Source organism: Sinohyriopsis cumingii, chromosome 12 (genome assembly GCF_028554795.1).
Source record: "Sinohyriopsis cumingii isolate HCF-2022 chromosome 12, ASM2855479v2, whole genome shotgun sequence".
Taxonomy (NCBI): Eukaryota; Metazoa; Mollusca; class Bivalvia; order Unionida; family Unionidae; genus Sinohyriopsis; species Sinohyriopsis cumingii.
This window is the reverse complement of record NC_142972.1, coordinates 14790502-14812588: the sequence shown is the minus strand read 5'-3', so window position 1 is coordinate 14812588 and position 22087 is coordinate 14790502. Positions and strand designations below refer to the sequence as shown.

The window sequence follows — 22087 nt, the reverse complement described above, 5'->3', positions numbered from 1 at the left end:
TCATTCTTTACACTCAGCCACTCTCAAGTGTCATAGGTCATCATCCAGTGTCTCACCAATTGTACGCTGATGACACCCAAATATACAAATCAAGCCACCCAACTGAAGTTGATGCTACCATCCAAGGTGTAGAGAGGTGCATTTCTGATGTGAAATCATGGAATACATGTAACAAGCTGCAGATGAATGATGATAAAACTGAGGCCATTCTGATCACAACATAAAGACATTCTCATTCACGTCCTTTACCTCAAACAATAAATATCAGCAACACCAACATTTAATTCATACAATCAGTATGAAACCTAGGTGTTACTCTGGACAGTACTCTCACATTGCACCAACATGTCATGAACATATGCAAGGCTGCATATCTTGAGCTGAGACGCATCAGCTCAATTTGCAAATATCTTTCAGTTGATGCCACTAAAACACGTGTGTGTTCATTACTACTTTCAAGACTGGACTATTGTAACTCAATTCTGTCTGATTCATCTCAATATCTGCTCCAGAAACTTCAAAAAGTTCAAAACACAGCCGCTTAGATCATACTTAGAGTACCACGATCAGAGCACACCTCCCCGCTGCTCTGTACCATACACTGGCTATCCATTTGATCCAGAATCAAACACAAAATTTGTTCTCTGTGCTACGTTTCACTGTCAGACTCTAGTCCAACATACCTATCCGACCTCACCCATGGGTACACACCAGCAAGATACTTACACTCCTCTTCTGACAATCGTATACTCATTATTCCCACTATGAAAACAAAGTCATATGGACAGTGTTCTTTTGCATACCAGGGCACAGCAACGTGGAATGAATTGCCCACTTAACTTAGACACAAAGACACAGTGATCACATTCAAGAGGGCTCTCAAAACTCACTTATTTCGACTGCAAGAACAAACTTAAAGACCTAATAATGTTTCCTACCTTAAATATTCTCAGCATGTTTTTTAATGTTTTCTAATTTCATGGTGTTTGTTTTTGTAATCATATCATTATATGTTTTTTATCTTATAGGAGTTGTCTAATGTTGTAAAGCACTTAGAGCTTCTTAAGATTAGGTGCTATACAAAGTCCTCATTATTACTATTATTATTATATAACTTCTAAATCATCCTGGTTCAATTCCTTGTCATATTTAGCACGTTAGCTGCTGCTGTAAAGCTCTTTATGGCACAAATAACAAAATGCTAGTCCTGGCATCCAGTTTTTATAAAGATTGACCAATTATGTTCCCATCGACTTTGCATTCAAGCTATTCTCATTGCCACACATTTTTCAAATGGTTATTCAAACTCGTATCCCGCTCAAAAATTTGAATCGCTATGTTTGGCAAGCATGCTCATTCCCATCAGTTTCTGTTATGCAACAATTCATTGGGCAAGTACAAACTTTTGACCAATCAGAAATCTTATTACAGTGATCGTCTGTTATACGGAACAAATACTTATTAGAAAGCCTATTGTGGAATGGGACCAGATAGAGCATTATTTTTGAAAAAAACAGTTTTTGAAAATGATATTAAAAAAGGGTCCATATCAAAGAAAATCAGATTCAGGTCAGGAGAAAAGCGAACTGATGCTTTAAAATGGAAAACAAGAAAACAATCTTGTTTGAGGGCAAAACAAAACTACAGCAACAACAAAAATTTGAAAAAGAAACAGAACAGAAAAAGATGTGGAAAGAAGTTATTGTTCCCAAATTGAACAATAAAATTATAGCTATCAGAAACAGGAAATATAAATGTTGCTGATAATTATTCAGATTGTACAAGAAACAAAAAATATATTTTACTATATCTTTTTGATATTTTTTATTGAAATGTCAGTGATATTACAATCAGAAAATATCACTATATTTTCAGAACTATTGGCAAACTCTCAGTGAAATTTCAATTACAAATTCTCACTGCTATTTTCAGAAATGTTGTGTTCAAACTTTCAGATATTTTCAGAAATTTTGGTAAAATCTCTGACATTTGGCAAAATACTATAATTTTAGTGACACAAGGACATTTGAGTAATCTAAAAAAAAATTCACTATGATTTCAATAAATTTTCGGTCACATTTTCACTAGGGTATGATTTTTGTATAGCCCATTTTAATAGGAAGAAAAATACTTATTTTTCAGAGTAAACATCAGATCAAATCCAAAATCCACCTTGCACCAAATTTTCTAAGTCCAAAGATTCATATATGATTGTAGATCTTTTGAAAAATTTCAAAATTATGCCTAACATTTTTGCTAAAATCAGTCAAAGTCCAAAATCCGTCTTAAAGTAGGAAAATGAACTGGACAATCAGAACTTTTCTGTCTAACAGTTATCCTATAGGAGGAATATGAGAAATAGTACACTTAACTATTAGATGGATTCAGTCTGTCACCTTAGCCATATTCCCAGTTTGCCTTAAGTTTTTTCTTAGGTGGAATACACCCTGAATCTACCTAAAATCCAGGCAGAATCTGCCTAAAAATTTCATATGGGGGGGGTTCATTAGTCATACTTACATTTCTAGAGCTTAACTTCAAAACCATTAATTTTTTGTGAAACCTGATATAAATATATATACACAGATTAGTGGTCCATATGTGCCTTTTGCCTTTCTTTTATTTACAATATTGTTATTGTGTTTCTCTGAACATCCATCCATCCATTATCAACACTTTCTTTTCTGGGGAATTTTTTTAATATTATTCCATATATCTGAATGAAAATTTTATATGTATTTTATACTGTTGGTCAACTTTTGTCTCTTGAAACTCTTCAGTTTCATATTCATTTTTCGTTATTGAAATTTTATCTGATTATTCCCATTCAAACTTTATTTTCACTCCCAAACTATATAACATATTCCTTTTTAAACTTGGTGTGTTTAGATATATATCAAACCAGGAATCTAGGTTTCCCATTAACTATCAGTAAATCATTGGCTTCATTTGTAAGATTTTTCCAGATGTCTCTTGATCCATCAATGAAACTTGTCAGATTCCCAGTCAGGATATGAGCCTTTTTTTAAAATTCATGGTTTTAAATCTTTTCAATGTTTTTATCTATTTATTGTGAATTGTAGCTTTATGTATATAAATTTTATGACAGAACCCTCTTCTCCTAACAAACATTTTGGCAGCATGAGGGTTAAAGATGAAGCTGTCTTTTCATATGCAGTTTTATTTTATTATGTAGTAAACCGAAATTTTAGTTTTCTGCAGTATTATTTATTAGAGTTATGGCCCATGAATTTCAGACCACCAACATTCATTTTTTCTCTTACATATTTTTGGATTTTAACCACCTATTTAATTCATCTTTATATTGGTGATTCATTTCACTGTCATTATTCTAAATAATCGTCAACCATTTAATGGTGTTATGGCCATAATTGTTGATCCCAATGAAAAGCAGGGTACATCAGTTCCTGGAATTTTGCCTGTTATAACCAGATTGCCCTGATTTAAAGTATAATAAAAAATCATGTATAATTGACTGTACCAGTATTATAAATGTATTCCAGAATGCCTTCCTACCCACTATGCCGCAGGATGAAGTTGAAGAAATTAGACAGGTGCTTCTGGCAAACAGAGGGGGGGGCAACATAGTCTTCTATCGTAAGTTGTCTATGTGTTATTTATGAAACAGTAATTATTGACTTTTATGTAAAAGCAGTTTTAAAACTAGTGAAGTCTACGCCAGAACAACATGTGAAAGTCTTCCATACAATTTTTAAGTTTTATATTCTTGTATTTCATATAAATATTTAAAGGCAGCTCTTGAGAAAATGCATTTGTATACCAACAAGGTGTACAATTTTTGCAAACGAATGAAGGATTTGTAGGTTCATACAGCCTTCTTTTTGTGATAAATAATGGATTTATAGGAAGCAAAAAAAGTCTTTATCAGCTCATTTCCTACTTAATGCACTCAAGTTTTCTCTGAAAAAAAGCCAAATCATGTACTCGCACACAACAGGGTCCACAAACATAGACCGCACTATAAGCGAAGCACGTGTTACTGAGGGACCTCCAAAAATTGAAAATAAAATCGCTTTGACATCGAGAAAACCGTGGGCGGGGGCCAGCGTTAGGGAACTGGGCTGTTTAATGACTGAATCCTGATTTTACCATCACGTTGATAATAATTTTTAATAATGCGCTTTTTCTAATGAAGTTATTCATTATTCAGTTTAAATAATATTTTTTTCTCAAAATATCCAACATATGAAAGATCGTTCCAACTGGTTTGAACAACCATCACATGTACGTGAAAAATCTGTGTATTATGTCACTACTTTTTGTTTTCTTGATGAGTCTGGTTCCCATAGTGGTGTTTAATAGTATCTTGCCAAATCAGTAGTCCATAATTTGCTAACTAGACTAACTGTTGATACACCACCAAACAAGATTCCTTTTTCCAAATACACACGCCATTTATTTTGTGATACGTCTACGTCAAAACTCAATTTTTTTATTGTTCAATTAGTACAATGTTAATGTCATGATTTCATTGGAAGTAATAATGAAATTTCTTATCATCCCTAAAGATATCTCTAAATGCCAGTTCAAGAATTCTCTGAACCTCGCTTGCCCACAATGGTCCGTATCGGTGAAATCATGCTCGATATTTTATGAAGTATTCATTTTGCTTGGCTGCCTTGTTATCTTTGATCACAGTTAAGAAAGAGTCAGTTAATTTAAAGTAGTTTCTGTTACATACACTATAACGTTTATTACAGTGTTCGATTGATCAATGAAGTGAGTTCACCCGACATACGACCAAGACCGCTAGATTTTAAGTTAGTCCGATTTTTGTGCCTTTTAACTTTTCTTTTATTCCACCTCCTTTTTTTATTTTATTCAAAAGACATAATTTACATCATAATATTAAGGTGGCCAGCTTTTAATTCAGTGCAACAATACAACAAATACTTCCACAATTCAGTTATCAAAACACGGTCGGCACTTAATTAGGTTCTCAGAGAAATGCTCGCAGACATAGCTGTTACAGTAGATTGACACATTTTACTTTTAACTACAAGAGGACACATTGCATTTATGACGATTACACTTAAAAGGAACTAAAAGATGGAACTAGAACACAAATATCAATTGATAAAAAAATTTATTTAATTGTATTATTTAATAAAGTACTGCCTTCACTTGGCGTAAGTGGCATTTTCATTGATCAAAATTTCCTTACATATCATTAATTGCGGTGAACTAGGAATGTCGTTTGGAAAGAAAATGTAAAAAATTGTATGAGGTATTTTTAAGTTTGATATTTCATAGTGTTTATTAAAATTTCCAGGTCCTACCTACCGTTTTCAACAATAAAACGAGCGATACATCAAAGTTTCTGTTAACAATTTTGATCGCAATTTTCTTCAAGTTCAACAAATAGGGATAAATTTTTGGGGTATTTTTGGGTTTAAAAAATGGGATCCACGCCTGACACCGCGTTATAAGTGGGTTCGCGAGTTATCCGGGTGCGAGTTATCGAGGTAGTGGTGTATGTATATCGAACTGCACTGTGACTGTGGTAAAGACCTATAGTGTTAAGTTTGTGACTGATCTCCATCCACTTACCTGTTCACATCATCTCGGTTAGGTTCTTCATTAAATCAGTTTGTAAGTATTGTGGTGGGCAGGCCATCTGTGTTCCATGAATATCTTCATCAATTTACCTGCACTTGTTGTTCTAAAAAATGCATACTATGCCAACATTTTCAGTAGTTAATGGATTGTACCAATATCAGGGAGTAAAACTGATTATAGCAAGCCAACAAAAAAATTGAACTGGACATTTCTTACTTGTGATATTGTGTATTCAGTTTCAAAAATTATTCAGTGTAAAATAACATCATCTGACATCAGTTATGGTACAGTAACAAAAATCATCAATAAAATAATATAACGTGCCGGTAATGTTTAAATTTTTATTTTGAACTATGACATGTGCTGGTGGACATTGAAAATAGTGATTTATACAATTCTACTAGTACTGGAAAAGGTTAATTTCTAGCTCTGAATATACTAATTGTTACTATTTGGTTTGACTATTTAACTAAACATTTTAGTGTTCTCTTTTCAGGTTGTCCCAATGGCCATCCATATGTAATTGGAGATGTAAGTATTGTAGTCAAAGTCTACCCATCTCTAATAATTTAGCCCCAAAGGTCAATTTTTAACAAATCTATCAAAATATAGAGAAAATGTTTAAAAGTCTTTTTAACCCTTTATCTCATAGAGCATAGTGACAAAGTGCAGCGCACTATAAATAGAACACCTGTTACTTTGTCGACTGCATATGGATAGGCCTGCCTGTGAACTGTTAAGCAATGTAGTGTATGTTACATTAAACAGCAATTTTAACCATTTTACATTTTTGGTGCACATCTATTATATGTGGAAAAATTTAAGAGTAAAGTCCAATTGTTATAGCTGTGTAATTATTTTTCATGGATGAATTTTTTATGTGCTTTAAAATCTTGAGAGAACTCATTCACTGTCATGTCAGTGAGGTCGCGTGACTAACCGTAGCTGCCATTTCCCATACTCGAAATTTACGTTTTTGTCTGTGTCTACATCACTAAGTCATCTGAATTTGATAATTTATAAAAACTAATTGCTGCCTACATCAATATCAGAGCCTTTACCTAAGTTATTGAATCTTTCATAGTTGTGATTCTAATCATGAAAACTTCGTAAGTACTGAATGAAATCTGCAACCGTCATTTTGGAGATTGGAGATTACGACCCAGTTACTTTAAATAGGAGATATTGATCAGTGCATAAACAGCGACCACATGATCTGACATAATTGTCATTCACAGATATGAATGTAGTATCTAATAGGGTGGTTTTCCCCAAAGGTGGAGCTATGAAAACCAGCTCAAAATGTCTGACGTTTACAGCAGGCATCAAAAGGCACTTCCATGTGAATGGAGTAGAGGCGTCAAAAGGCGCTTCCATGTGAATGGAGTAGAGGCGTCCAAAGATGCTTGCATGAGGTAAAGGGTTAAGTCTACACTAATATCTGACACTTATCAGTCAGTATATTGCATTGATAACAAGCTGGCTGTACACCTCTGCAGTTATGGGTCATTGCTTTAATTAAGATTTGATAGGTCCGAACGGTTCCCTGTCAGACATAGGTGGTTGTCCACAGGTTTCCAGTCTGTACTCAGAGCATTTCTGAATTACATCCAGTTCTTTTAAAAAGGGGAATGACATGGTTTGTAGAACATTTATAACAATTGATATAAAATAAATTTTGAAGTGACTTGTATCTCTACTTCTGTCTCACTTTCTAAATTTGATCTGCAGTAGCTCACTGCTTGAGAATAGTAATGGTCAGTCAGTTTGGTAATGAGAATAGAAAGAACTAACCATTACTATAATCCTCATAAATCTTAACCATTACTACAATCCTCATAAACTCTAACCATTACTATAATCCTCATAAATCTCTAACCATTACTATAATCCTCATAAATCTCTTACCATTACTATAATCCTCATAAATCTCTAACCATTACTATAATCCTCTAACCATTACTATAATCCTCATAAATCTCTAACCATTACTACAATCCTCATAAATCTCTAACCGTTACTATAATCCTCATAAATCTCTAACCATTACTATAATCCTCATAAATCTCTAACCATTACTATAATCCTCATAAATCTCTTGAGGGCCTGAGAAATTAAAATTTTACCATTAGAATTTACCAGAAATGTCAGTCAGGTAACTATAGGTGTTGTGTATTTTAATGTAGTAAGTCTGCTTGTTGAAAGGGAAGGGTATATACATATATATAATTCTTAAACAGTAAAGTTAAATACTGTTGTTTTGGTGAAAATTTTGGGTATAGGTTTTGAATTTGTGCATTATGGAATGTTTATACAAAATTTTGAAGCAACAACTAATCAAAAACCAGTAATAACCCATTTTCCAGTACATTTGCAATTTGTTGCAAAGTTTTATACCTACCTTAAATGTTTTTATAATAATTTTCACAAATATATGGCTGCCACATTAATATTTAGGGAAAAATGTCTGACAAGAGCCATTGTGCTTGATTCTGACACTGATTCATTTAGATTTTCCCCACTTAGTTAAACCAGCTGGAGATCCAGAGAAACTCTTGGACGTTGTACAAATGAGATTTTAATGAACAAATTTTAACCTAATATTTTGAAGATTTCATATTTTGTACCTTTCTCTTTTATTTTATATTTCTTATCTTGTATCTTGTAGTACTTCATGTTTATATTGTTTTGGAAGGATTTATCTTCCCAGTGTTTTATATTTATGTTTTTAAAAAACCTTTCTTTTTAGGAAAATATTTGTAGAGAAATAGTTCCTTTCTAAATAACAATGTTTTTTTTATCTATGTCTGTACAAGGTGGTTGCATGCATTCAGGCAATAATGTTGATAACATTCCTGTTCATTCAAGATTTATGATGTCATGTTTTAGAAGGTACCATAGTAATCTAAAGTGAAAGAAAAAGATGAAATTATCTCAGATGGCAGAAAGGGTTTAGGAAAGCCTTAAAGAGATCAATTATAATTTAGAGTAGTCAGAGTTCATACTGTTATATCAAACATAGTACATACACCAATAGTTGTTTTGAAAATTGATATTTGCATGCATTTCTGTTTTATGACTGATAGAAAACACATGAAAATATGCAGTAATTTCCATAATGTTCCTAGATTATTTGTAGAATCACTCTATATTTTCATAAAAATAAATTCCAAATTCTTTTATTCCTATCTTTATTGCAGCAAGAATGGCTTCATACCCTGCCATCAAATAAACATGCAAAAAGAACTTGAAGTAATTCTTATTAAAAACCAGTTAACAAAAAGGGTCCTGGAACTGATGAAGCAGCTCTGCCATTCCAGATGACTGCTTTTACTAAAAATATGAAACCCTAGGATGACTTTTCAAAGTCATTCAGTAGAATTTTACATAATTTTACAGAAAGCGTACTTTTGCAGAAGTCTTTTCAACTTGGATTGTTTATCTATGATCCAGTTTGACCATTGTTACAAAGAATAGAGGAAAAAGCCCATTTAACTGACTTCCTAACACTGGAGGTGGTTTTGACTGATTCTAACAGAAAGCATAGTGGTTCAAAGGCCTTTCAGTTTCATATCAGTGATGCCAATCTGTCATCAAATTCAGCTGAGGATACTAACAGAAAGCATAGTGGTTCAAAGGCCTTTCAGTTTTATATCGATGATGCCAGTCTGTCATCAAATTCACCTGAGGATACTATCATAGTGAAACCTAGAAACAACTTTCTTTAAAGCTGATAAAAATAATTGTAAGAAGTTTTGACAGATAAAACTATAATCTTCAAAACCCAGATTAACTGGACAGACTGGACAGTTGCACTTGCATTTGGCCATTAGGTGATGACCGTGTGAAGGATCTTTCATCTACTTTCAAAGAAGCTGATCCTAATTTAAAGATTAGAATAGTAACAAAACGTCAGAAAGATTCAGTGTTAGAAACAATTAGAATTTTTGTTTTGTAAAACCTTTCTTTCATGGAATGAGAGCTTCAATAATTACATTATCCATGAGAATGATTAGTATATTTGCTATATAATTACAGTGTGGTGGTGCTGTGACAGAAGGAGTATGCAAGGCTTGTGGTGCAGCAATTGGTGGTCGTAACTACCAACTGAATCCGGGGAACATTCTGGACCAAGGAGGGTAAATTTTCATTAATCATTTTTGTATTTGGTTTTTATAGTGTGGCCGCCCAGGTACTGTAGGTAAATGTCCAAAGTGTGGTTTGGAGATTGGAGGTCATGGACACAAACCATGTCCAGGAAATCCACCTGACCCAGGGTAAAACAAGATGAAATAATGCACATGTATCCAATCTTTTGATCTTTACTTCAGTGTCATGTTAGTTACCTATTCTCACCTTCCTGCCTTAATCAGATATTATGTACTTAATTCTTGTCCATGTATTAAAGTAATCAAAGAACATATTATAGGACTTACTGCCCATTATAATTAACAATTGTTGTGCTTCAGAGGCATGAGAGTGAGACTCTGTAATATTCAGTGGCATAAATGGGAAAATAAATGCAGGTCTAGTCTCTATTTCAATTTAGAACATACTGAATGTTTAATTTCAGAACAAAGTTATTGATTCAGAGATAGCATACATTCCATTCTCATTCCAGCTAATGTTACACACCCTACCATCGCAGAGAAGCATTGATGGTATTTACTGATTTCCTGTCTCAATACCAGGCACAAATCTAGATGTAAACACATTTAGTATGAACAAGCATATAATAAACAAAGTGATTTGACTGAATAAGCATATAATGAATTGATGGTTATTACAAAGTGACTTGGCTGAATAGGCATATAATGAATTGATGGTTTTTACAAAGTGACTTGACTGAATAAGCATATAATGAATTGATGGTTATTACAAAGTGACTTGGCTGATTAATGGTAATTAGTATGAACAAGCATATAATAAACAAAGTGATTTGACTGAATAAGCATATAATGAATTGATGGTTATTACAAAGTGACTTGGCTGAATAGGCATATAATGAATTGATGGTTATTACCAAGTGACTTGACTGAATATGCATATAATGAATTGATGGTTATTACCAAGTGACTTGACTGAATAAGCATATAATGAATCGATGGTTATTACAAAGTGACTTGGCTGAATAAGCATATGATGAATTGATGGTTATTACAAAGTGACTTGACTGAATAAGCATATAATGAATTGATGGTTATTACCAAGTGACTTGACTGAATAAGCAAATTACTGTACACCCTAGGTCTTAGGGACATACTACTTGCCCTTTTAACATCCAGTTTATTAAATGACAGAAATGTTTTAGGTGACATTTTTACCACCCTTTCTGGGAGCTATCCCTAGGATGCACATGTGCCTCAGGGAAATTCTATTTTCAGCATCCAATTAAACAAATAAAGAAACGCTTCAATTCAGGAACTGACTACTCATTACACATCAATGACTTTTTGATCTGTTTTGATCTGTCAACTACAGATGAGCTCAAATATAGTTCAAAAATGGGCAGTAAAAAAATGACACGGTTTATATAATAATAATAATAATCATGAGGACTTTGTATAGCACCTAATCTTTAGAAGCTCTAAGTGCTTTACAACATTAGACAACACATATAAGAAGAAAAAAAACATATAATGATATAATTACAAAAAGAAACACCATGAAATTAGAAAACTTAAAAAAAACATGCTGAGAATATTTAAGGTAGGAAACATTATTAGGTCTTTAAGTTTGTTCTTGCAGTCAAAATAAGTGAGTTTTGAGAGCACTCTTGAATGGGATCACTGTGTCTTTATATATGTTACAGAATTCATGATGACTGAATACTCAATCTTGACCATTCTCTTGTCCCCGTTGTGAAGTAGGCCAAATTTTAGGACATTTTTCACCATAAACTTAAGTGTCAAAAAGTTATAGATTGAATATTAATCATGTCAAACACTGATCAAACTGGAATGTCCAGCTATGGCTATTCAGGCCTATAGTGAGATCTGGACTTGATTATGTATGTACAGATCTTACTTGCAGATTCTTGACCTCATACAAAATCAAAGTTTGACTCTTGTCTGGAGCATTTAAAAAGCTATGTTGAGCCAAAGGAAACATTACATTTGTCAGATGAACCATATTGGCTCTTGAGTATAAACTGTCTGCGACTCCATCGATTCCAGCACATCATTTATAGGCCTGCATTTAGAAGCATTGGAAATTTGTCTTGCATATTCTGAACAGCTTTTATTCCAACAACCTTGGTTATCAGACCCCCCCATATTATTTGATCTTTGATAATTCAAAAAGTCCTCCACAAGTTCACTTGTTGATTAGAGTAAATTGAGTGAAATTTTGGCCATACATCCCCAATTTCATCATGATTTCCAAATAGAAAGCCTTGTGAAACCTTGACTTTGACAATCTATGAATATTCCAGATCTTAAAGAACAGAATTGGCTCCTTAAGCTCTGTTCTTTAGGCTCCCTAGTCACATGGGTATATGAAGAATAATGAAATGGACAAAAAGCAGCTAAAGCTCCCCTGTAGTCACCCATTTCCAAATATATGATTCAATATACTGGCTTCAAATATTATATCAGCCGGCACATGCGAAATTCTTGAAAAAAATATGTTGAATACAGATTTTACAAAGAAGCTTCAAAACTTAGACTCATTATTGGAGAATGACAAATTCTTCCTATAGAACAAATCGCAGAGATGAAGTGATATTGTGTCAGTCACTTATCAGACACATACGAAACTAGTGCATGCATACTCAAAGGGTCAGCCTTGAGCAGAATGCATAACCTGCCAGAGTGTACTGACAGTGAACACTTTTGTTGAGAGTGTTGACTTTCACCTTTTTCAACAGAAGATTTTTTAATGTAAATCAATAAAAACACTTTAAAAAATAGTAGCATCAGAGAAAATCTTGGACCTTCATGGCATTGAAATTTATATAAGAAATGTTTCATTTTTCTGTTACTTTTATCATTCATCTTCTATACCTTTTTAAGAATCTAAACATAAATATTGCCTTTTATTTTTAAACTGCTGTGCTTGCACTATAGTTTGCATGGAAAATGTTACAAGAAACGTATGTTTGCTTAGACTTTATCTGAAGCAGTCAGCCAGTTTGTGGAGTTCCAAGATGCCTCTTTCTCCCAGTTGATCCTGGGAAAGAGGACATAATCCCTTAAGCCTTCTCATCATGGTTAAGTTGGTAAAATTCATGGCATACTCTGGCATATAGCTAGAACAGAGTAGTCTCATAAAGATGTCTACTCATGAGATAAGAGCAATGGCAGTGGGCCTTGCATTGATGGTCATATATCTCCATCATAGATATTGTTGAAGACATTGGTTGGCATGCACAGTCAATCTTCTAGAGCTTTATCTATGTGACTTGGCTCCACAGCAATAAACTCAATATCTGGTAGACCCAGTCTCAGTCGCACTAGTGGCTACCAGACCCAATTGACATCAGCACAACCCATGCATGGACACCCTCTGCAGCTTTCATTGGCTTCACCTGGAAATTTTGTGGTAAGAAGATTTTGTTATGTCTTCTTCCCAGACTTTAACACACACCCTCTAGTTGTGCTGCTCGTAAGCTAGGAAATTTGGTTAACCATAAAATAGGGAATTTAATCCTCTTCCTAATGTTAATGTGATTGGAAATTGTATTCTAAGGAGAAAGCAAATTTTTCGGTAAATGATGTTTCTCCTTGAATATTTATCCAATAACATTACTTTAATACTTTCCCATCCTCCCTGCAATGTGAGCATCCTGTTACACAATGTTCTACTCAGCTATAAAGTGGTGACTGGTAGATCACAAGGGAAGGTAATGGGCAAGAGCTATTGCCCCTTGTCTATATATTATAGAGGTAGTAGGGCTTATATTCCTAACATTACTTTGATCAGATAAGTATTGTATCAGAAACATCATTTACTGAAAAGATTTCATTTTATTACTTACATTCTTTCCTTGTTTGCTTGCTCTTCAAAAAATTTCTTTTTAATGAGTGTACAATTATGTACGATGTATGTAAATAGTCAAATAATAAAGGGGCACAAGGAGGATTAGTTCCTTGTGACAAATTGTGTCACCACATTAAATAAAAGTCATCATCATCATCATCATAATTATTATTATTATTATTATTATTATTATATAAAATATAATAACATGTATTTACCATATAATTGCAGTCTAGTTTTCTTGCTTATCACATATCAATAGAAGGATTATCCTTTTGAAAATTAAAATTTTGTTATGTTTGAATCCACATGTCTGCAAGCATTATTATTAATGTTTTTGAAAGTTGGGGCACCTGGTTTTGTAAATACCTCTGTATATTCACATTCCTAAGCCTATGATGATGGATTGCAATTGTCAGCTACTGGGATCAGTAAAAAGCCTAAGATCATGGATTGCAATTGTCAGCTACTGGGATCAGTAACAAGCCTATGATCGTGAATTGAAATTGTCAGTTACTGGGATCAGTAAAAAACCTGTGATCATAGATTGCAATTATCAGCTACTGGGATCAGTTAAAAGCACCTATGATTGTGGATTGCAGTTGTCAGCTACTGGGATCAGTAAAAAGCCTATGATCATGGATTGCAGTTGTCAGCTGCTGGAATCAGTAAAAAAAACTTTGATCGTGGATTTCAAATATCAGCTACTGGATCAGTAAAAAGCCTATGATCATGGATTGCAATTGTCAGCTACTGGGATCAGTAAAAAGCCAATGATCATGAATTGCCAGTTCAGCTCTAGTTCAGCCAGTTGATCCCATTTGATGACAATTGCAATCCATGATCATAGGCATTTTACTGATCCCAGTAGCTGACAATTACAGAATAATGTTGTCGGTAATTAGAAACAAACACTGATTTCCAGCTTAAATGAATCCATTATATAGATCTCAAAAATAGGTTATAATGAACTAAACTGCTATAATAAAGGAGAGCTGTATGAGTATGTACCTTATGTGGGTCACTGTGACCTACATCTACCACCTGGTTTGTGTTCATCACCATTGTCTTGTGTATAGAATGCTCATTTGGCATTGATTCAGTTTTAGCTTATTTTTTGCAAATAAATTGGCACAAAATTAAAGACCACAAGAAATTATTACATTTATTTATTATTTACCAACAATTTGTAGATTGTGACAAAATATATGTTCCGTAGATATTCAATACTAAAAATTGCTCCTAATATTTCTTTTTATTTCCTTTTTGCAGTGTGGACCGTACAGAAACTGGACACATTCTGGGCCGTGCTGAGAACAGGACACAGATAGGTCCAGAGAGAACTCTTACTCCTGCTTACTGTGGCATCATTCGTCTTCTGACCCATCTCACCATGATGCTAGGAGCCAACATCAATTCACTGGTCAGTTTTTAGCTCATCTGGCTGTAAGAAAGCAAGGTGATACAAGTCTGCAATAAATAATCGCCATAATTAGAAAAAATTAGAAAAATATCCAATAACAATAATAATAATAAGAGTCTTTGAATGGCTTTTCAAAAAATGGTTCAACAGAATGTTGACTAAATCTGGCCAAAACATCTTGGCATTGAAGAATTTAAAGACTTTACAAATATAGCCAATCTGCCAGCAAATGTGGCAACCAGTACTAAAAGTTGAAACATTTTCCAACTACTTTGCAGAAATGAATCAGCGGATTTTGACAGTAAGCATCATGCCATAGGGAGCTGTCAGATTTGTACAAATGATAATGATATCAGTGGACAGTAAGCATCATGCCATAGGGGCTGTCAGATTTGTACAAATGATTATGATATCAGTGAACAGTAAGCATCATGCCATAGGGGGCGGTCAGATTTGTACAAATGATCATGATATCAGTGGACAGTAAGCATCATGCCATGGGGGCTTTCAGATTTGTACAAATGATGATGATATGCCATCAGATTGACACTGTTACTAAAACTATAAACTTCCTACGTCTTTTACCAAAGTTGACAAAAAGCATCCTACAAAAAGGTCTTTCAGATTTGTACAAATGATGCCAATTAACTATCAGATATGGCCATCATGATTATAGGTAGAAGAACCTTTAAACAGCTTTTTTCAGAAGCTGCTTAGCTTGTTTTGATAGAAAGCATTCTGGCATGAAGGCCTTACAAGTCTGTACAAATGATTCTGATCAACTGCCAGAGATATCCATCATTACTAACAATGGATCAAACATACTTCTAAGATCTTTTCCTCAAAAAACACTGAACAGAATCTGACCAAATTTGACAGCATTCTTGCATAAAGGGCTTTGAAGCTAATGCGAATGATGCTGATCAACCATCAAATATGGCTGATGTTACTAAAAATAGAAAAATCTTTCATAGCTTCTCAAAAACTGCTCATCAGAATTGACCTGATTTGACATATTCTATCTTGACATCCTTTCAAATTTATACAGATGATACCAAATCCATCATTGAATAAGGTTGCCTTTGCTAGAAATAGTATAGAATGTTAACAACTTTGTCTCAAAAACCTACTTATCATCATTTCACCAACTTTGATGGAAAGTATCTGAAGACTTTCAGTATTAGGGAGATGATCCTTATGTGCCATCTAATATGCATTTTGATATGAAATATAGACTGTGAAACAGATGTTTTCTTAAAATATGCAGTCAGCAACATTAGAATAAATTTCTGCGTTAGAAGATATTTATCCATTTTTCATTTAGTGTTACACACAGTTTCAAAATTTATAAGCACAGTGTGGCCCTGCTATAACACAGTAGTTGGGAGCCATAGAACCTGACCATGTTATAGATTGAACCTTGTTATAAACAACCAGGTCAGTTAGCTGAAGACAATGGTGCATGTACCCAAAAATAATTGTGAGGCAGGGGTAGATAATAAATGCAGGCGCAAAAATATGTGCTTCATTTGCACAGTTACCATCTTAAATCAATGCATATTAAATGAGAAATATTCCTGTAGTGAAAACAGAAGGCATATGGAATATTTTACTTTATTCAGAGACCCATGCATTTGTACATACGTGTATACTGTTTATATGTACATATCTAATGTATAGCATGAACAGAGTATCAACACTGTGTACTCACCGCGAATCTCATCACATACATTGAATCTACAAGTGATTCCATAAAAAATATGCACACACAGAAATTTCAGATATTCCATAATTTTGTCACAGATCACATTGGTCTGAATTCAGTGGGAAAAAATAGCACAATCACATAATGAATGATGAAGCACATTGACTTTTCAGTACATCGATAATAATTGTGAATGAAAAGAAGAGGAATTTTACTTAGCATCCACATACAAATGTCAGTCTATGTAAATATATTAATTTCTAATGAGCAGCTGAAAATCTGACAAAAGATAGATTATGAGATAATGCCTTGTCCGGTTGATCTCTGCTACCAGAAATGTCAAAAAAAGCAGATATCTCACAACATACAGTACTCATTCTAGATGTCAACATAAGTGGATTATGATATAACATTGCACTGTTATGATATCTTGTCAATATGGACAAAGAATTTGTTTATGTAACAATAGACAAGTTTAAATGCATTTTGTATCAAGTTTGCGTCTACCATTCATGGGACCTCTGAATTTCTCCACTCCAAACCAATGGTTGTATTTACAAGTTTAAACAGCCAACAATGTTGCCAATAAAAGAAAAAAATCACCAGATGGTATATTTTGCCGCCAAAAATAAAATGCAATTTGCAACATTGGAAATGCCCTGCGTGATCACTGAATAAACTTTTTACACATTATTTTTGGTACTTTTAAGAAAGAAAAAACCTTTTTTCATGTACGAGAAAAATACTTATAAAATTTCAGGAGACACACAAACAATCGTCTTGTATTTTTCATGCGCAATCTCTTCCCCAAAATGATAATAAACTTTTTATGTTTTTTTTCATACTTTTAAGAAATATAATTTTTGTGTACGAGAAAAATACATGCATATGAAATTTTGAGAGACACACCATGGCCGTGTTATATCCGAATTTGTGTTATAACAGAGCATGCTATAGCAGGGTCACACTGTACATTCATTTCAAGAACTTATACCTTGCTGTTTTTAATGTATGTTTGAATGGCCATCTTTTCTTATTTTTAGTGACTGCTGTATGTTTCTGTGTGTCTATATGGTTTTCATTGTTGTAGTGAAAAAAGTCATAAAATGTTGGCACCATTTTCATCATATCAGATAAACAGACCAAACTAATAAGGAATTGCTTAAAAATATAACTGACTCAGGCTATTGATTAATATGCACTCAGCTCATGGAGTTAACATTATTTATTGCATTTGTAAACTTTCAGCACGTTAGCTAACCAGTTTAGGAAAACTCAGACATTAATTTCAAATATTTTCCAACAAAGGAGGTTTGCCATTTTCTTACAAAGAGCACTGCTGCCGTTGTGTAACTAGCACTTCTTGTTATTTGTGTTATTACTGCTGTCAGGTCTAATGATCTTGTTTTTTGTATGTGAGAGAGACAGATAGCATGTGTGTATACTAATATTGGCACATTAAGGTCTTCTAACTTGATCTGATTGTATTGTGTGTGAGAGAGAGACACATAGCATCTGTGTAAACTATTATTGGCACATTAAAGTCTACTAGATTGATCTGATTGTATTGTGTGTGAGAGAGAGACACATAGCATCTGTGTATACTAATATTGGCACATTAAGGTCTTCTAACTTGATCTGATTGTATTGTGTGTGAGAGAGAGACACATAGCATCTGTGTATACTAATATTGGCACATTAAGGTCTGCTAGATTGATCTGATTGTATTGTGTGTGAGAAAGAGAGACAGCATGTGTGTATACTAATACTGACACATGAAGGTCTACTAGGCTGATCTGATTGTATTGATGAAGATGATGTTCATCCATCAGTGTCGATGAGGACCATTTAATGTCATTGATTCACTGGGGGTGGGTCCAGAGATGGATGATCAGTCCGATCCGGGCCCGGAAGAGTCTGTTGCGGTGGGGACATGGTTGTACAGGTTGCTGACTGGGAGTTGCAGAACTGCTGTTCCTGGATTTGCGCAGATCATGTTTTTCAGCTGTGTCCACCACTCTGTTCTGTTCAAAGGCTGCTGCACCAGTATTGACTTGACTGCGCCAAGCAGATTGGTTAGCAGCAACACTCTCCCAGCTGTCAGGATCAGTGCCTAGGTTCTTTGGCGAAGCCTTGAGGGTGTCCTTGTACCTCTTTTTTTGACCACCATGAGATCTCTTGCCTTGGTGTAGCTCTCCATAGAAGACCTTCTTAGGTAGGCATTCTACCGGCATGCGGACAACATGGCCAGCCCATCGGAGTTGTGCCTTGCACAGCACGGTGTGGATGCTTGTCATGTCGGCCTTAGTAAACACCTCTGTGTTCAGTACCTTGTCCTGACATCTAATTTTCAGTAGTTTTCTCAGGGAGCTCATATGAAAGTGGTTCATTTTTTTAACATGGCAGCCATGCACAGTCCATGTATTGCAAGCATAGAGGAGGGTGGGGAGAACAACCGCTGTGTAGACTTTGAGTTTGGTGGCAAACTTGATACCTCTCCTATCCCAGACATTTGAGCAGAGTCTGCCAAATGCTATGCTGGCTTTGGCAATCCTGGTGTTGACCTCATCATCTATTTGGACTGCTTGTGAGAGGGTGCTGCCAAGGTATGCAAACCTGTCTACATTTTTGAGGTTTTGGCCATTGACAGTGATGGATGGTTCCAGGTAATCTTCTCCAGGAGCTGGCTGATACAGAACCTCGGTCTTGCTGGTAGAGATGGTGAGTCCGAAGTCAGAGCATGCTGTGGAAAAAAAGGTCCATGCTCTGTTGCATGCCTGCCTCCATGCTGGAGTTGAGGGCACAGTCATCTGCAAACAAAAGGTCGCGAATGTTCTCAACTTGGACTTTAGTTTTGGCTTGAAGCCTCCTCAGGTTGAACAACTTCCCATCCAGACAGTATCAGAGACCTACTCCAACATCTCTGTCCTTGAAAGCATCCATCAACATTGCGGAGAACAGGAGGCTGAAGAGAGTGGGGTCTAAGACGTATCCTTGTTTCACACCATTCGTAACTGCAAAGGGTTCAGATTAGTTACCCTGGTCCTGGACTCGGGCGAGCATGCCATCATGAAACTGCCTCACCATATCAATGAAGGCTTCTGGACATCCAGATTTGGCCATGATCTTCCAAAGGCCTTCCCAGCTGACAGTATCGAATGCCTTAGTCAGGTCCACGAAGGTGGTGTATAGCTGGACATTTTGTTCAAGACACTTTTCTTGCATCTGCCTGGCAGCAAAGATCATGTTGATGGTGCCTCTCTCCTTTCTGAAGCCACACTGACTTTCTGGCAGTAGGCCATGGTCAAGGTGTTCTGTGAGTCTGTTTAACAGTAGCCTGGCGAGGACCTTGCCAGCGATGCAGAGTAGACAGATTCCTCTATGGTTGTCACGAGATTGGCAATTGCTTTTGCATTTGTAAAGGAGGATGATGGATGCATCTTTGAATTCTTGGGGTATGTGTTTCATCTTCCACATCCCACAGAACATCTCTCTTAGTCTTTCCACTAGCTTAGGCCCACCAGACTTGTAGATCTCAGCTGGGATTGATTCTACTCCTGGAGCTTTCCCACTACACAGGAGCTCAATGGTCTTATGAGTTTCCAGCACTGTTGGAGGGTCATCCAACCCATCATTGATCTCCACCTGGGGTAGATGGTTGATCACTTCATCGTTGATGGAAGAGAGTCTGTTGCGGATGCTGTCAAAGTGTTCCGCCCAGCAATCCAGTATCTTCTCCTTCTCGGTTATGAGAGCACTGCCATTGGGGCTCAAGAGTGGGGCTGTGCCTGATGTTACCGGGCCATAAACATCACGAAGAGCACTACAGAAATTCTTCATGTCATGTTTGTCTGCAAAGGACTGGATATCATCAGCCTTTCAGCTCAGCCATGGGTCCTGCATCTCGTGCAGTTTCTTCTGCACAGCTTGGCGGACGCTGCTGAAGGCATCTTTCTTTGCAGCGGACTTAGGGTCGAAGTTGTATGCACAATGGAGATTATGCTTCTCCTCTAGCAGTGTCTGTATTTCTTCACAGTTCTCGTCAAACCAGTCTTGGTGCTTTTGTGCAGTGACGCCAAGGGTTTCAGATGCAGTAGAGTACACCAGATGTTTGAAGGCTGCCCAGCATTTCTCTACATTGTTGGTATCAGAGTCTGTGGTTTCTAGCTGGCTTGTCAGAGCTTCAGACAGAGCTTGCTCAGTATTGCAGACTTTCAGCCTGGAGACACTGAGTCGTTTTGGGACTTTAATTCCCTGTGGACGTCTGGGAGGTTGAATTCTAAGAGTCATCTTGGAAATCAGTAGCCTGTGGTCTGTCCAGCAGTCAGTACCACACATGGCCTTGGTCACATGGACATCCTACCTGTCATTCCTATGGACTAAGATGTAGTCGATCTGATGCCAATGCTTAGACCGTGGGTGCATCCAAGTTGTTTTATTATGGTTTGGCAGATGGGAGATGGTGTTTGTGATCAGGAGATCATATGTTGTGCACATCTTCAAGAGCAGATGTCCATTGCTGTTGCAGTTGCCAATTCCATGTCTGCCAAAAACTCCCTTGCACGAGATGTGGTCCATGCCAACTCTGGCATTAAAATCACCAAGAATGATCAGCTTATCTGACTTTGGTACCAAAGCAATCAGAGTTTCCAGATCCTGGTAGAACTTGTCTTTGGCTTCCTTAGAGTAGATCATGGTTGGTGCATAAGTACTAATGAGTGTGCCTTGCTTTTTTCCATGCAAGGGTAGCTTCAGCATTATAAGCCAGTCATTAATTCCCTTTGGTAAGATGGAGAGCTTATTCACCAAACTCGACTTGACAGTGAATCCAACTCCAGACTCAAGACGTTCATCGGTGCCACGTCCACTCCAGAAAAAGGTGTAACCAGCTCCAACGTCAGTCAGTTGGCCCTCGTCGGCCAAGCGAGTTTCACTGAGGGCTGCTATCTCTATCTTGTAGCAAGCAAGTTCTCTTGCAATCAGGGCAGTTCTTCTGTCTGGTCTGTCAGCGTCTGCACGATCCAATAGAGTGCGTATGTTCCACGCACCAAGAGTGAGTGGAACCGTTTGAGTTTTCTTTGTGTTTCGACCACAAGAATGGGATTCCCTCCAGCTGTCGTAAGCTGGTCGGGGTAGATGAAGCAGGCTTTTTGTAGGGCACCTTTTCTAACCCCTTCCTCAGGCTATGGAGGTAAGCAGCGCTATCCTAAAGAGGTCTGCTTAGTCACTCAGACAGCTGCTGACAACCATTTCTGCTTCAGATCAATGGAAGATGACCATATGGCCTGAGCTGCCTGCATGTAGGTCCACCACTATGGCTGCCAGTGCATCCACATCTGCCACATCGCAGCTTGCCAATTGTCACATGATTTGGGCAT

General features: G+C 36.1%; 1 protein-coding gene across 1 annotated transcript in view; it reads left to right on the top strand.

Annotated features, from left to right (window-relative positions):
- Positions 1-22087, top strand: part of LOC149786028 (E3 ubiquitin-protein ligase rnf213-alpha-like) — a 374561-nt gene that overhangs the window by 304769 nt on the left and 47705 nt on the right. Inside the window, exons 76-79 of the mRNA XM_089978102.1 lie at positions 3525-3618; positions 6098-6132; positions 9781-9878; positions 14854-15004. Of these exons, the coding sequence (XP_089834228.1) occupies positions 3525-3618; positions 6098-6132; positions 9781-9878; positions 14854-15004 (378 nt within the window). The remainder of the gene's footprint in view (positions 1-3524; positions 3619-6097; positions 6133-9780; positions 9879-14853; positions 15005-22087) is intronic.